Genomic DNA, 14618 nt, shown 5'->3' on the forward strand with positions numbered 1-14618 from the left:
GCAGTCAGACTTAGCATCACACTGAGAGTTACTCCTCTGGTGCCTTCCAATGTCACTGGCTGCTACAGGCCATTCAGGGCTTGCACTGTTAGAGGAGATATGTGAGACCATTCATGGACCCAGAGTAGTAGAAAAAAACAGGCGAGCCCCCTGTTTCTCTTTGGGACACATCAAACTTCGAGTTCCTTGAAGGAGTTCTCTAAAACTAGTTTTGTGGGACATTTTAAGGCCTGTATAGAAGAAATTCTCTTACAGCCACAACCTGCCCTCATTTTGCTTAGAAAAGTTGGCAACTTATTGTAGTATTTTAACCAATAGCAATCATTCTGGATGTTTTGATTAACATTTTAGCCATGGATTTTAAGAGGCTTATGGAAGTTTTGTGGTTAATATATTGGTAGGGAGTTCTGGAAACCTGTGCTGAGCTTGGCAGCACAAAGTTTATAGAACTTTTGTCTCACTGAAGTCAGCAATATTTTTGCCACTGATTTCACTGGGACCAGGTTATATATATATATTTTTTATACTCAAAATTTGGAAATTTTCTTATACTACCGCTGGGGTTCTACCTCCTTCCCTCTTTTTTTCGGTTCACTGTTCAACAAGTTTCTCCAGCTTAAGGTGTAATGGTGTATTTTGGGAAACTAGTTTAGTTGATTTAAAATACCAGTAAATGCACACTATAGAAGTATTAAACTGTATTAATTTTTAGAGGTATCTTTCATCACTGGAACATGCAAAAAGATGGAAAATCTATAGAAAAGATGGTAGCTTAAGATATTAACTTTTTCCTTCTGTCTTCTAGCTCAATATTTAAAGGCTCAGCTGTGTGTGTGTATCATTTATCTGACATCCAGACTGTGTTTAACGGGCCATTTGCACACAAGGAGGGACCAAACCACCAGCTGATTCCATATCAGGGCAGAATACCATACCCGCGGCCTGGCACCGTAAGTACAAGATATGTTTATGCAAGCTTGCCAATTACTTGTCTTTGTTTAATACATAAAAAGATCTTATTTATTCCAGGAGAATGGACTGTATCTGACTATGGCATTTAGTTACAGTTCAGAACAATTTTATTTGTTTCTCAGCTTACCATTTGAATCAGGTAGTATCTGGAAATCTTCTAGAAGGAATTAAGTCATGCAAAATATTTATCTTTCTTGCTCTTTCTGCTCAAAAGGTGATAAGAGTTATTTCATTAGATGGCAGTCAATTTTTTTACTTGTACATTTTCATTTTGTGCGTAGGTTTTAGCAAAAGATATTTACATAAGCAACTGTAAAAAGACAACATTATGAGTGTGTTTGGCAGTCTGGATCCAAACTTTTGGTTTCAGCCAGTGTGACTTTTCCATAATTCTCTAAAGTTCTGCAGCTCCACCATGATTCTTGGAAAGTGTAAGGGAAAACAGGGCTTCTGGGACTTGCTCTTTGACAAGATCTAATACCCTGTCAGGTACTGGGTTTTCATGCTAGTCAGTTCACAGTAGTCTTCCTCAGCAAGAACACTTTTTGTATGCCTTGAAATTTTTTCAGTAACTTCTTTCATCATGAGTGGTAATAATCTAATAAATACCACCATGAGTGGTAATATAATCCAATCCAATAATCCAATAAATACCACCATGAATGGTAATAATTCAATAATCCAGTTAGTGGATTAGTGGTAATAATCCAATAAATCCAATATATTCATATAAAAATACATTTTTATACACCAAATGGTGTATAAAAAATCCTGTTGATGCAGCTTTGCCTTTATTTACTTATCTTTTTTTTTTTTTAATTTAGATTTAGCAGAGCTATGAAATCTAATATTTTCAGATTTAATGAAGAATATATAAAGTTTCTCCAGGATCTTCCCTAAATCCGTATTTGTTAAAAGAAGTATGGTAATGTGGGCTTCCATTGATTCTCATGAAGAATTTTTAATAAAGTATCAGAATTTAATAAGAATGCACAGAATCATAAATCTATTCTCAAATTTGTAGTTATTATTATTTTTAGATGATTTTTTTTTTTGCTTTTCCATTTGTCACAGGATATTAAGTTTTGTTTTAATTTTGCAAATAGCTACAAGAACATTTAACCATATTGCCATTTCATTCATTTTCTTCTTTGTGCTGCATATCTTGTTCTCTCTATTTGTTTCTCTCGTACACTGGTGCTCAGATATATGGAATAACTTTGTTTGAACAATTCTTCATATTTTACTGCAGTTTTTAGTGGTTGTAAGATTTAGGATTTCATGTCCCCAGATCTCTAAAATTAACTAATCGGTACGTGATGTTCCACTAAGTTCTAATGCTAACAGTAGTATTTCTTTGCAATTAATTCATACAGCTCTAATCTCATGAGTTCACTGAGGCTTTAAGCTTAAACTTTAAAAACCACAAAATAAACGGTCCATTTAAATGGGAAGTTACATGCTTTTGCAAATAGTCACATTTTAGAATTTCTTGCTGCTTCAAAGTATTGTATTTGTATGTATTTCCTCAACTCCTCAACCACTGCCATGGTTCACATCATGGAGAATTAGGAGGCATTCCAGATGGGCCTGAAGGAATTGAGTAGCACAATGGAGAGGGAAAAAATCATATTTGGATTTAACCCTCAGCAGTTATCTTCCTTTTTCAGACATGCTGGTGAGCTTTTAATTTGAAGATAAATTCTTAGATCATAGCTCACACTGAAAATAAAGATGAACGAGCTTTTAAGATGATCACCACTGTTCTTCTGATAACTGAATTTTCTGTGTTTCCTCACAATTCAGCCATAACACAGTATCCTAGAGTTGTATTTTCTAAGCTGGGACTACTCTGCTTTTGTTTTCTATACTGCCAAAACACTTTTTTTTTTTTTAACATGTGTACTACAAACTCTTTTTTAAATTATGTCAAAACATCTGTAAAAATCAGGTTTTTGTTTTTGTTTTCTGTTCAGAAATTGTATTCAAAGGGTTAGCTTTGAATATCCAAGCTTGCAAGCTTGCAGATTAAGGGGCTTGAACATCTTTCCTCTGGAACATAAGTTATATGCTACTTCTAGGATGCTGAACTAGACATGGATGATTTATACATATATATATAATTCAGAAAATCCTACTTTATAGTTGCCTAAAGAGATATTCATACTAAAACTTTGGACAGAACTGAACATTTTTTTTTGTGTTTCAGTACATTGAATAAACAATGAAAAGTCTTCAATATAGCTTCAGCAGGATTAAATAAAGCAATACATTCATTTGGTCATAATCAATTCCGCAGAGTTTGGCTGCTGTTCACTAAATACCAATGGTTTCTTATTTCTCCACAAGCAAAACCTACTTATGGAAAAAAGAAACTACATAATTGGCAGCTTCCTACTAAATTCAGTCATGTTTGAGGATAGTTTCCATTTTTCAGTTTACAGAAATAGTTTTTTTACCTACAGAATGTTGAAGAATATACTGTAAATTAAAGAATTATGTTTCTCTCTGTAACCTAACTGCACAGTGATCAACTGTGAACATAATTATTGTGTAGCTGAGTCCTTGAATGATGTGTGAAGAATAGAGATTCAATCCCTCAAGGAAAAGGAGAGTTTATAGCGTTCTTCAGTAACATCTTTTGCTTGGTATAGGTTTATATGAGGAATAGCAAAAGAATGAATTGATTAAAGATGTTTTTAAGGACTTGCTCAGAACAACTATTTAATCTAAGTTTTTAGGGTCATACTGGGGTGAACTATAGTGTAGACATTTTTTTCAGGAAGTCATAGACGAGAGTCTTATGATCTCCAATTCAAGAACTGAAGAAGGATGGAAAGTATTAGAGAAAGTCTTCTTTTAACTGAGCTGTATGGGACGACAAAGTTTAATTTGAACTGCAGGTGAAATAGAAATCCTTTGGAGATGAACTGGGGACTGGTAGATCACTGCCAAGAAGAATAATTGTGCTAATGGCCCTCAGGTTTATGAAGACACTTCTGTTTTCACCATTTGCTGCTAATCATAGCAGATAGCACAATGCATTTCCTGGAAGACTGTGGATGGAAGTACCACAGAAGGAAGGAGAAGGGCAAAGAAGATAATAAGAATAAGCAGTCTTAGAGGGGTAGCATGTAGTGTCATTTGGAGTAAGAACCAAACGAGAACCCTAAGGTTAAATAAGGGTTCAGAAGAATAAATTGTTAAGGACTCCAGATGGGAAAAAAGACCCATATTTGAGCTGAGTTCCAATTCTTCCTGCTGAAGGTAAATGATGCCAGAGCGGTTTCTTTTTAACAAATCCTACCAGAGAGAATTCCACAGTGTATAAATAATTAAATCCTAATTGAGCCAGCAGCTGATTCTAAAACTTGGGATTAGGCTTCAGTCCCTTTTGTACTTGATTCCTGGTATTACCCAATGAATAGTTAATTAGGTGAATAAAATGGAGCAACTTTTGGCAGAGGGTAGAACTGAAACTCCTCTGTGGTGGTTAGAGGGATCCCCTGGGATGTGAAGACCCAGATTTTAATGCTTGCCTGCATCAGGTAGGCTGGGCACATGAGTCATGTACCCCTGGTGAGTTTCCTGGTCTCTCAAAGTATGATTCATCTTATGTAATTTTAGCCATATAAAAGCAGGGCATCTAGTCTGAATTACTGACTACAGAGGAAAGCTAGATGGCTAACTAAGAATAAATGCCTGACTTTGAGACAGCAGAAGTCAGGTGAGGTGAATGTCTCCCTAAACTACTAATTATTTTAATGTCTGTGGTTTTGACCAGAAGTTCCATCCTAGACCTAAGAATTGTCCTCATCAAAATAAGCAAGTTTCCATAAAATACTTTGTATTGAACAAATCAACATTTTACAACTGGAAAATATTATATTGAAACATTTCTGAATAGCTCCAGTGCTCCAAGGAATGGTTTACAGCTTAAAAATCTGTAAGAGGGAAAATGAAAGCTCGGGAGCAGCAGTGAAAAGTGAGGTAACAGTGGCTGAAGAAGCTGTGTAAATTATCAGGGGTACATCCGGCACATAGTACCAGTTACTGACATAGCTCCTCACTTCTTCCCACGCTGTCTGATTTTAGCTTCACTCTCAGTAAACGCTTGAGATTTCTAAGACCTTTTATTTCCTCACAAAGTCCAGAATGCCTCAGGGCTGATTATTTGGGTGGTTATTCATTGCATTTAAAGGAGCATCTGGAACACCAGTGGATCTCTGTTATTTCTTGGGTGTAGAGGAAAGGGTAGACAAGATCCTGTGAATGATCAGCTTTCTCAGATATCAGATATCCCGCTTCAAACCCATGCTATCGCCTTTTCAAATGAAGATGAGTCACAGGCCCTTTCACCATCTCATAACCAAAATAATGTCTAGAGGGTACTGATCAAATTACAGTTAGGTATCAAACTTTACCTTTTACCTTTGTACTACTAATTCTATTAAAAACAAACAACCAAACAAACAAAAAACAAATGCATATTCCCATACAAATCGCTTGGATTTTTTTTCAGCAGGGTGTTCGCAGCATAAGGAATGTGGAAATAATAGGTCCAGAAATATGGATCTTTGCCATCAACCTGGATTTTAATACTGCAAACTTATGTTTGTGTTTGCCTTATCTGAACTCATGGGAGTTCAAATCATTAAAGTATTTAATTCCTGTTGCTGGAACATAATTACTTTCAGTCAGAGTCTGAAGTGCTCTTTCGGGAACTTTGTCAACTATCTGTCAATATTGGTAAACAACTTAGAGAGGAAATCTCTAAGTAGAAAAGATGGTAAGCATTTTTAAGCATTACTGTGCATGTTTCTTGCAGTGTCCAGGAGGAGCCTTCACACCCAATATGCGGACAACTAAAGAGTTTCCAGATGATGTTGTGACCTTCATCAGGAATCACCCTTTGATGTTTAATCCCATTTACCCAATACACAAGAGGCCATTAATCATCCGTATAGGAACGGACTACAAGTATACAAAGATTGCTGTGGACCGAGTGAATGCAGCAGATGGAAGATACCATGTCTTGTTTCTTGGCACAGGTAAGACAAAATTAACAATTTCCTCCATTGCATTCTAATTTGCAGTCAACTCCAATCTGTACAACTGATAGCTTCCAGAAATGTTTGCTTAAATGTATTTACTAATTACTAAAATGTCTACAGAAATCCACATTTTTTTTTCTTTACTTTCTTTTCATTTTTGTGTTTTCTATGGATCTTAATTATGTGCAAGAGATAGAATGTATCAACATGAATTTTATTGGAGATACAAATCAACATTAGTGTATTTTGTGTTTGATCTAAATTATAATACTTGTCTTGAATATCTTTTGTCATCAATGTGATTCCATATTAGAATGTGATGCTCTCTAACATGTAAAAATACCAAAATCTGGCCTTGAATTGTTTTGTTGATTTTTACCATCACCATAACTTAATATATGCCGTGTAACCTACTTCTGAAGAAAAAGACAATGTAAACAGGGTGTTACAAATGCAGAAATAACAGCTTTCAAAACAAAACAAAACAAAAAGTAAAAAAAGAAATAGTTACATTAAATTTGAATCTGATGCTATGCTGCTGAACTCTACTGGGAGCAGGTCGAGTGATTCTTGTACTGATCAAATTTGATTTTTTAAAAAATATTCAGATCTGAATCACGTTCCCCTGATTGAAGCAGACAAGCGGAGTGGTAGTCTGTCTAGACCCTAGGATTCGTTCACATGTGAAACTCCCACTGGCTTACTGGCTTAACAGGGCATTATAGGCTGATATTCACAAAGGCTCTTTTTTACTACAGATGGTTTCAAGTAGAACAAAGAAGGAAAAGAACTCCGGGAGAACAAATATATCTCTGAGCATCAGAAAATAATTACGGAGGTGGCTTGCATTGCTTTTATGGTTCACATATTGTTGGGATCCTGGTTGTTTTCTCCTTGTAGAATAACTATGTCTGCCAGCAAACTCACATGGGGCTGAAATAACCAACCTGATGTAATAGATTTAGGAAACTTGTGCTGAAAAAAAAAAAAAAAAAGGGAAAGAAAAAAAAAAACTTTCAGGAATTTCAGGCTTCTGTAGGAAGACTGTGTAGGATTAAAATGAAGTCTCTTCACTCTTCTTAGAAAAACGTCCCCAGCTATCAGCAGGGTGCCCTTGGGTCAAAAGAGGACAAATGTATACTGCACTGTATTAGCAAAAGCATATCCAGCCAGCAGGTTGCTCAAAGGGATTCTTCCCCTCTATTTGGCTCCTATCAGAAGTACCATGTGGGCTCTCTGGTACAAAGAAAATATTTACACGAAATGGATTGAGATGGACTGTGATACATCGAGAGAACTGGATTTATTCAGAGAAAGCTAAGGGGAAACCTTATTGCTATGTGCAATTATTTAATGGAAGGGTACAGATAACTCATGGGAAAAGACAGAGACACAGAGCCTCTTCTCAAAGTCCCCAGTGTCAGGATGAGAGGCAATGGACACGAGCTGGAACATGGGGCATTGTAATTAGATATAGAAGAAAATTTTTTCAGCATCGGGGTGGTCAAACATAATATGGGTCTAGAGAGGCTGTGAATTATCTGTCTTCAGAGATTCAAAGGATTCACAACCCAACTGGACATGGCTCCAAGTAACCTACTCTAATTGGACCTGTTTCAAGTGGGGTATTAGACTGGATGACTTCTAAAGGCCCCTTCAAGCCTGTAGGGTTCTATCATTCAATGAAAAGAAATAAGAAAACAAAAACAGTTGGCTCACATTCTTATGTCATGCCTTTATCATTTAATGTACTGTGAACGCTTAGAATATTGTAAGGCATGGTTAGGATAGAAAAAGGTCTAAGTAGTGAATTACAGTAGAAATTGCATCAGATTTTGTTCTGGGCATTTTAGTTTTCTTGGTAGGTAGTTGCTAAATGAGTTTTAAGGCATCCCTAAAAATCTATTTGATCCCACTTGCAAAGTCATTGGAAACTACCAAATTAAGTAATTAGGTCAGGACTTTCTTCTTGTTATATTTCCCTCTCCCTAACATGTAGCCATATTTTCTTTTTGTGTAATTAATGCAGCTACAGTTCTCAACTTTTGGGACCCTTAGGGTCATATTCCTCCTTTCCTTCAGAACAAAGAAAAACAATTTTTGTACACTGCAGTAGAAATATCAGGAGCATTAATAGATATTGTCACTATAGATATTGTTATACAACTCCACAAAAACTGTGTTCTAGTAGAAGAGGTTTGGCTGTCTCTTAGCTTTATTCCTTGCCAAAGCACTGTATTTAACCATAGAAATAGCTTGGCAGGCTAAAACAGGTCTTTCAAATGTACATTTTCAGTATTTTTTATATAGTTGTGCCATTGTTTTAAAATGTTCTATAAACAACTGATTGTAATTGGAGTAAAATCCCACTAAAGATTAGAGGAAAAGATAAAACATACAAGTTTCCAGCCAATGCGGGATTCTTAATGTAGTAGTGTTAGTTAATACTGGAAATGCATAGAAAATACTAAATGTCAATGAAAATACACATTTAGCATCTCAGTAATTCTGCAAGAGATAAATACAAGCCATTTCAATTTATATTTCAATGAGCTGTTGACCATTCTTAAGTGACCAGTGTGGCCTCACACATGTACCTGTGACTCATTTAAAATATTAACATACCTCAAATTGTAGTTATGTTTTGTTAAACCTCTTCTGTGTATCAGCACAGAGTCCACTTTGAAAAAATAGGCAACCTGCAGCTCTTGATATTTTATATGCATTGTTTTTAACTTCTGCAGTACACTGGAGACAAGGATCATTGTCTGCTTTCTAATGAGTTGCCGGGGTAGATATTAGTCTTCCTGAGCAGGACACACTGACTCCCTGAGACACTAATAGCTTCCAAGATCTTCCTCAAAAGAAACTGGTGCAATAAAAGTTACTGGGTTTCTCAGCACTTAAATAAAAGTGATCAAGTTCCAGCCACTGAGAGGAGTTTTCTTTATTCTCTGCTTTCTATGATACTCAGGAGGATTCAATAGAGATATTAACTGTCAAAAGGAATGCAGAGGGGATTTGCTTTGGTGTCAGTTCATCCCAGCAAAATGCAAAAACCACGTTGTATAGGAGAATTTCATGTGATAATTTCCTTGGGAGACTGGAGACCCACAGCCAGAGACAATGAGATTTGACACCTGGTGACAATTACACTCAGCTTGGATGATGAGTTACTGCTGCTGAACTGAGATGTTGCGAGCCATGTCTGTCACTGTCAGTGACCTGTCTCATGCTTGAAATCGGAGTGTTTTATGTCTTGCCAGATGCAGAGCACACAAAATGTTTAGCTTTTCCTCTCTTCCTCCTCTATAGCCTCAGTAATAAATCAGTTCCTGAATGCAAGTGAGAAATAACAGAACAGAAAGCCGAAAGAACCCCAGTGGTTTTCATCATGTAGCCATGGCTTGGGAGGGTACAGGCAGCTGTATTACTTTTTCACATTAATATGCACTAAATGTAGTGTTTCCTTTGTGTCCCCAGACAGAAGTGTTGAGCTTACGGAGGCTGGTCCATGCTGAGACTTAATACATTGCTTTTCTCCCTCTCTCTCTCTCTTATGTAGCTAAAAAGTAAATCCTACAGACAGATATTGTTCTCGCAGCATTCCACACGCTTTTCAAATGATAGCAATCTCCTATTTTTCTTGTGCTTTTCAACCTGAAGACTCCCAAAGCACTTAACAAAACTTGCCACCCAAAACGGTCTCTACACTGTCCTCTGAGTTGATTTAGAGTAAGAAAGAGCAAGTCCTTAAAGTAGATGGCAGTGCTACAAGAGAAGAGTGCTGTGTACCTTGTCTTCACAAACAGAAACCAGTGGGATAATTTACTTGGATATAATATAATCACTTATTTACATATTTGACAAGGGTAATGCTGATAATGCTTTTTCCCTACGGGATAAGTAATAACATATTCAGTTAGAGTTCTGCTTCAGTTATCCCTTTTCTGTGGTAGTCCAGGATTCAGTCTTGAAGTTTTTGATTCACCCTAGCATTTCACTGTCAGTACTTTAGCCAGTTCACTTATTTGTAAAGAACCCAATACAATACAGTATTTTCCTAGTTTATCCTTTGGTAGATTGTTTTCCATTTGAGTTTTAAGAATAGCCATAAACCAGCATGAGGACATTTTCCTGAGATTAATATTTATTTTTTAAGCATGCCACCTACTGCTTGCAGTACGAAAGCCTTCGGTCAAAGTACACGCAGATTACACAACCAAAAGATTGTGCTTTTTTTTTTTTTTTTTTTTTCTTTTTATTGCTCATGGTGTTATGAAAATATTTAAATGTCTGGGTCAGACTTGAGTACATTAAACAGCTACAGGCAACAATAGGATTTTTTTCATCTCCTTACTATCAAGATAGGATATGTTTTTGTATAAAGAGATCTAAGTGACTGCCATGAAAAGGAACTTCAGATTTCACTGTGGCTTATTTAAATGATTAATGTAATGCATCTGATGTGGCATGAGATTGATCAATGTTTCTTATTATCTTTTCTTCTCTGATGCAACACTTGTTTTCAGTCTGGAACAGTAAGTGTTTTCAGAGCATAAGGTTGTAATATAGTCTTAAAGATGTGAATTAATCCCGGCAATACTTGTTTCTGTGGTGTCACACTATGGATGTCTTTTTGGAAAACCCACCCTTGCTGACAAGAGTAGCCTCCAGTAACACAAGAGACAAAATCGTATAATGAGCCACAGATTCTAACGGAGAGAGATAGTGTGGTAAGAAGGGCAAACTTGCCTCCCACAAATGTGGTGGCTACAGCTTCATGTCTGTGAGCTTGGGAAGATGGTGTTGCACAAGAGTGACACAACAGGCAGCAGACAGTTTCCTTCCTCCTCTTGCTCACACTGGATGAGTCATTCAAAACCTTTTAGAAACCAACTCATCCAAAGCTTTCTCACAGCCTCTTAAGAAGATATGTAGAGAAGGTTTTCCTACACCTGTTTGGTTTCCTTGGCTATTTTTTGTTCAAACAAGTTCACAGTGTTTCCAGAAGTTTGACCAACGTGGGCCTATGTGGAAATTTTGCCCTTGAGTGTGGCTTGTACCTGTCTTTTTGTTCTTTGATGCAGCTTGAAATGACTTTATCAAGTTTCACAGCAATACTCAGAGCTGCGAAAATATTACAGCCATACAACAGATGGGTGAACTAAGGTGGAGGTTATGTGGCTGTGCTGGGAGCCCAGATTTATCTAAAACACCAAAGGACAGCAGAGACCGTGGAGACCTGGCTCTCAGGCCTCACTGCTAACCTACCACCATCTCAGGTGCTTTGCTGAGCCTGAACATTCTCTCAGAGAGATTTCAAGCATTCTGCAAATTCTTTTCTTACTTTTTTTTTTTTTTTTAAAATTGCATTTGTCTGCATCAGGTTCAACTCAGATTAGAGACCAAAAATTATTAATCTACCAGCAGGCTGACAAGTACAACACGGAGAAAAGTTTACAAAGGGCCTCCCACAGTGTCTGACACACCGGGGAGGTGAGTTTCCACAGGAGGTCTCTCCATGAAACTCCTGGCAGAGTAGCAGTTAATGTCCATTGCAGTCATTATTTCATGATGTGGAAAAGTCAGGTTTTTTGATTTGCTGCTCATTTTGTGCATGTAATGTGGCTCAGAGGTGGATAGGTCCTGTCTCTCTTTGATAATCACAATACTGACAACTGTAATGTTTACCTAGATCTATGGAAAGAAAAGCTAGTAGGAATTCAGAGAATGAGATTTAAACTCAGACCTACAGATTCAGCTTCTGGAATGCAGATTCCATCCAAACACATGCATATTTTTCATCACTGATCATTAAGCTTTGCTTTTCTGTTGCCCATGGTCAGTCAGACCAGTAATTGGTGGTATAACCAAGTTTCACTAGTATCAGTGAAGCATAACTGATTAATACCAGCCCAGAATTATGTCCTGTGTTTCAAGGGAGTTTTTTTTGTTCTTTTATTATTATTGTTCTTCTTATTACTATTATTGTGGTTGTTATTAATATTTTTTTGTCTCTCCTTCCTTTGTTGGATGTTGCTTCCTTCTCCATTTATTTCCCATTCTGCATACTCTGTACTCCATCTTTTAGCCTATGGGATATCAACATTTCCCTGCGTTAACGTTCCCACTTTCTCAGTCCTCTCAGAGGGAATGTGACCTCAGTGACATAGTCTTCCATGTTGAGTTGGGAGACTGTAGTTGTTCAAGCAGGTTTGAAACAGAAAAACAGTCATGATGAGTTGCCCTTGTCAGCTTGCTGTCAGCTCAAAGGGGATTCCTTCTCAGCTGCCAGTCTTCTCTCCGCTCCCAGCTGCTGGGATGAAGCGAGGCCGCAAGCAGTTCCTGGTGAAAAGTCAGGGCAGCAGTGACTGTCACTACACCTGGAATATTCTAGTTGTGAGTTGATATTCTGGATACACAATAGTTTTTTTTCACGACTGCGTGAAATCACAGCGATGTAGAACTGCTTTCAAGCAGATTTCTGGAAATAAAAAGCAAATAGAGAAGGAAATTATCACATTCGCTTTTATGATTTTTACAGAATTTACTTATAATTTCGTATTGTGACTTAAATGTGGAAGAAAAAAAAAAGAAAAAAAAAAAGACAGTTGTTTAGTAACCTCTTGTGTCTGGCTCACAATACAGATTATCTGCCATGAAATACACTGGAAAACAGCTCAGGCAGTGCTATTTTGCATACATCTCCTGCAGTGCACAGTACCTCATCCCTTCCAATCTTCCTTCTGACCCAGGAATTTAGTTTGCAGCCTTGCCATTAAATGAAATAAGCAAATAAGATTTTTAACAACATTGAGATGTACCATAAGCTTTCTGACATAAACACATAGAAATGACTTGATATCAGCTACTGTGGTATTAATGGAGACCTCAGTTCTACTGAAAAAGGAATAAGAAAAGGTTTCTAGGTACAAATATTTGCTTTTCATTTATTTAAGAAAATACTGAGCAACAGCAGCAAAACCATTTTCAGAAGGGGTGGAGAATTATAACTACATGGCCTACAAGCCATGTATTGTTAGAATTATGTGTATATATATGTACAGACTATTGGAATTCCTAACTCTAAATGGTTTTATTTAATGAATAGCTTTTTGTTGCCTACTTTCCCTCACATTACCATTTATTCTAAATGTATTAAGTTTACTAATTGTTTTAAAACAACAGTGCATTCCTTTCTGCAAGGATCTGTCTCTAATGGTACAACACTGAGTCAGAAGGAATGGTAAAATAGTGAGTCAAAGGGAATGAATTCTAAGGTAAACAGTCAACTGTGTATTTTGCTGGGCTGTGACAAAAGGGTAGATATGAACCTAGTTTTCAAATGAGAAAGGTTATTAGGACACAAGGGCTTGGCGTCAGGCATTATCAGTACTTTCTGTGACGATACCGTGGATAAAATCTCCCCGCAGGTTCTGATTTCAGTTTGGGGCAATGTTTGAGGACTAAGGACAATTTAGGAATTTTAAATGTGTGGCATGCACTAATGGATCATTGGAATAAACCGGTTCTTCTGTTCTTTGGAGGCTCAGCCTCACATTCCTTTGCAGGTAGGGTCATTGTCAACACACTGCATACCCTGTAAGTCAGGGTCACAGGTAGTTGATACTTTGCAGGCAGCTGGGGAAAAAAAAAAAAATCAGAAAAGGCTGCTATTTTTTCCTGCATTCTGATGCAATATTTTAGATGGTGTGATCTAATGTTAGACAGAGGACATTGATAAAGGGATGTAAAGAGGTAGAGGTGCACTTAAAGCTTGTAAATTTGAGTGGGGATTATTCCCTTCAGCAGGAAGAGAAATACACACATTTATGCATGCACGTGCTTCTCCTTAGCTGCAACAAGAGATGCATCTGCAGCAGTTTAAAACTTTGGTGTGTCTTGGCAGTTAGTAAATCTCTATCAGGTTCTCATAGCTTTGCTAATACTGGCACCCAGTCTAGACCACAGCTGTGCTATCACAAGATTTAGTTTCGGTAGTTTCTTTGGAAGGAACTGGTTTATCATGCCATTGTCTAATGAAAATAAATGTTTGCCATAGAAAATTCTCATGAAAAATTCATGCCTAACGTGCCCTGTGCATGCACAATTGATAGCTACACGTATTTAAATCTTCTTGGCTTTCAATTTCTCTTTTCCATTTTTATAAATGACAGAATACTGCGATGTTTTCTGCAAGTGGGGTCAGGTTATTACAAGTCAATATTCTGGCCATAAACCTTAATTTTTAAAATACAATGCATGTTATTTTCTAGCTTCCTCCAGGGAAATAAGAAGATGTAAATTATTTACTGCAACCAACTTGCCCCACAGCTCCAGCTATGGAATTTAGTCAATGACCTTAAAAACAAAAGCAAAATTACGCTTTTTCAGTTTATGTAGTCTATATCGTGGATTGTCAAACAGGAAGCTGAGATTTCCTTTCACAAATTCATAAAAATACACATAGATACTTAACTATATTGTGCTGTGCTAGTGTTTTACTAACCACACAAGTCTATACTACTCGTAAAATTTTTGAAGGCCAAACAGAATTTATACCATGTGTTCTCATTCCTCAGAATCAAT

General features: G+C 37.0%; 1 protein-coding gene across 1 annotated transcript in view; it reads left to right on the plus strand.

Annotated features, from left to right (window-relative positions):
- Positions 1 to 14618, plus strand: part of SEMA3C (semaphorin 3C) — a 123238-nt gene that overhangs the window by 91390 nt on the left and 17230 nt on the right. Inside the window, exons 11-12 of the mRNA XM_080577219.1 lie at positions 806 to 950; positions 5801 to 6023. Coding sequence (XP_080433345.1) covers positions 806 to 950; positions 5801 to 6023 — 368 coding nt within the window. The remainder of the gene's footprint in view (positions 1 to 805; positions 951 to 5800; positions 6024 to 14618) is intronic.

This window comes from Anser brachyrhynchus (genome assembly GCF_964034855.1).
Source record: "Anser brachyrhynchus genome assembly, chromosome: 1".
NCBI lineage: Eukaryota > Metazoa > Chordata > Aves > Anseriformes > Anatidae > Anser > Anser brachyrhynchus.